General features: G+C 44.5%; 1 protein-coding gene across 1 annotated transcript; it reads right to left on the bottom strand.

The window, feature by feature from the left end:
- Positions 1-574: 574 nt before the first annotated feature.
- On the bottom strand, positions 575-2187 carry LOC108032421 (E3 ubiquitin-protein ligase NRDP1). Its single transcript, XM_017106241.3, has 3 exons — positions 2032-2187; positions 1556-1970; positions 575-1418 (listed from the first exon to the last, which is right to left on the bottom strand). The coding sequence occupies exons 2-3, from the start codon at positions 1922-1924 to the stop codon at positions 789-791; spliced, it is 999 nt and encodes a 332-aa protein (XP_016961730.1). The 5' UTR covers positions 1925-1970; positions 2032-2187; the 3' UTR covers positions 575-788.
- Between the last annotated feature and the right edge of the window lie 830 nt (positions 2188-3017).

Raw genomic sequence — 3017 nt, 5'->3', positions numbered from 1 at the left:
TTCACTGAGCTCTTATAATTGCCGCGTAATTGCCGAGAAGAATAACTGTCTGCTCCAAGGACAACTTTAAGCTCTGAGTGACTCGCCACTTGGAAAAGGGCATTAGATTAGTAGAAAATACATGATATTTGTATAATTTACAACTGTTTTTAGGAATAAGAAGTTAAAGGAAAAGGAATCTTAAAGTTCACTTTATAATTATTGCATTTTTCACTAGTTACATTATTTTAAGCTATTTTGTCTTGTTTCTTTATTCACGTTTAGTTTTTTTTATTAAAAACTAAAAACTTAGTGGTAGTAGTGTACTGTATATATACATCTAATGCCGATTTTGTGATTGGATATTTTCTCTCCTATATTAACAATCTTTTATCCCTATAAAGGCGGACCTAGGTATAAGAACAGGATCTGGTTACCCAGCTTACAATATTTTAAGACCAGGTTGACCATTATTCTGTAATCTCTACTACATAGAAAATCGTTCTAAGCATAAATTGCTGCTGACAAACCCCTAAACTCGATGATCGATCTTATCTTATCGACACTAAGCTTGGATATTTGTTAAGGACTGAAATTGAAATGTAGCTAATCTCTTGCTCATTTTATTTTACCCTTTAAAGCCGTTGGACATACGAAGAACTCGTGTTGATCGTGTAATTTGAGACATTAAAAGCAACATGGCTACGTTTCCTAATCAAAGACGTGGCAATCGGCCAGCCAGCGATGATCGATAGTTGAAATACCAAAATGAATTTAGTTGTGGAAGAGACCGGCGTGATCACTCTGACCTAGATAATCTCTATGTCCGGCAGGGGCTCCTGCAACATCTCGTCCACGCCGTCCACGAAGATCATGACCAGGCCGAGGACTGGACGCAGGTTCTCCGGCATGTGGGTATTGTCGCCGGCCAGGACAACCACACAGGGCTTGCCGGTGACCAGGCCCGGCACCAGGCGGGTCACATACTGACTCATGCGATGGTGGTTCTCGCGGCGCGAGTCCAGCGTCATCAGACCCTCGGGCCAGCGATCCTCGTGGCAGCGGTCCACCATCTGGTTGAGCATGTGCATCGGACAGCCGCAGGCGCGCAGCACGTCGCGCACCATCAGGTGCATGGGCGTGTCCGGCGTGGAGATCAGGCTGCCCCAGGTGTGAACGGTGGCCAGCGGCAGTCCGTTGCCCCACTGCATCAGCGAGAAGCGGTCCAGCTGCTCGCCAATGTTGCGCAGCACGGGGTTGGTCGATCGCAGGGCCGCGATGTAGTACTGAAACAGCTCCAGCTCCCGGCGCTGGCTCAGGTTGCGCATCTCCTGGGTGGCCTGCTTCTCCTTCAGGTCGGATATCTCCTTCTCCTGCTTTTCCACCAGCTCACGCAGCTCGAAGACACAATTGTGGCTCGCCATTTCGTCTTTGGGCACCTTATGAGGTTTATTTATTATATTTTATTATTTTTTAAGTGTGTTAAGTCCCAAATTCGTTAAGAAATTCAACGACTGGTTCTTAGGAATTTATAAGGAACATCGATACTATGTTCGCAGAACATCATTCCACATACCCTCATTCCGCATCCCTTGTTGCACAGGACGACCAACTTGGGATTATGCTGGCAGTTTTCCACGTGGTTGCGAAAATCCTCGAGCGCCAGCAGTTGGTCACATCCGTCCGGCGAGAAGGGACACCTGATCTTCAGTCTGCCGAGCATGTTGCGCATGAGCCGCGACACGGGCACCAGGTTGCTGGTCAGCAGGATGGAGCGGTCCACCGGGCAGATCTGCTTCTGCTGCATCCACTTGTCGATGCAGGCGCGACAGTAGGCATGCTCACATCCCGAAGACTGAACCGGCTGCTCCAGGACATCCGTGCAAATGGGACAGATTAGCTCCTCGTCCACGTGACCCACAATGCTGTTTATATCGAAGCCCATGGTGGAAGGTTTGATTTCGATTCCGAGGTTAATGTCGCCGGCGATTCTGAATCAGAAGTGGAGATTTTGTCTACTTTTCCTCGCTTGCCAATAAGTTTGCTATTTACTTAGATACTATCCGAAAGACTCGATTTTTATAATTTTCTAATCAAAACGTTGTATTTATTTTAGGGCGAGTAGTGTCAGAGGTGACATCTGGTTGACGAATGGGCCTTATTTATTTTTAGTTTTCACTTTACAGTGTTTGTTTTCAGGGCTACGTCAGGTTTGTTTGAATTTATTCTCTAATCAAATCATATAATACCAAAATAAAATATATTGAAATTAAAGAAATAAATTTCAAGTTCAATTTGCATGTGTTGATTACTCAAAATGTTTAAAAATAAAACACCCTGATATACCAGTTCTGTTTAATCAAAAATGTATAGCTTATATCCCATCTGTTATGCAAACAGCTTTCATTGAGCCTTCTGTCATTTAGGACACTTCAATTTCAATTCAGGCGCAACTGAAACCAACTAACAACAAACAGAAAAATATCCTTCCATTTTCGTCCTTTTGGAGGGCGGTCTGAAGACGATGATGGTGGCGAGGCAACGTTTTCTTGAGGCACTTGCATATAGTGCGGTCGTAAAACCCTTTGCATATTTATAGTCCCAACTGCTACGGAAGTTATGCAAATTGGAAAACTTATGGTACGACAGAACAAACCGACCAGCCTTCGGCGCCCAGGCTCCACTCCGCCTGGTCAAAACGAAGAGTCGGCCAAGAGATGAATTTTATTTATAAAGTGAAATTTTAACAAATTAACAGCAAATGCTGGGACATGGGCAAACAAATAAACTTTCCATCTTCAGCTCGACAATGGCCGAATTTCGAGCAAACACTCGTCAGACGGCAGCACACAGGCATGATTGTGACAACATATTGCCATGTCAAAATATTTACACTATATCAACTGCTCTATGCAAACGCTGGATGCAAAGCCCAAATACGTACGTATGGAGGGGACAATGTGTGACTGGGAAATTCGGTTTTAAATTTCATTTGGCTGCGCCATCCGCCTGGATATTAAATTTCATGTTTTCCCTCG

Source organism: Drosophila biarmipes, chromosome 2L, assembly GCF_025231255.1.
Source record: "Drosophila biarmipes strain raj3 chromosome 2L, RU_DBia_V1.1, whole genome shotgun sequence".
In the NCBI taxonomy this organism is placed as follows: Eukaryota; Metazoa; Arthropoda; class Insecta; order Diptera; family Drosophilidae; genus Drosophila; species Drosophila biarmipes.
This window is presented reverse-complemented; position numbering and strand designations above follow the sequence as displayed.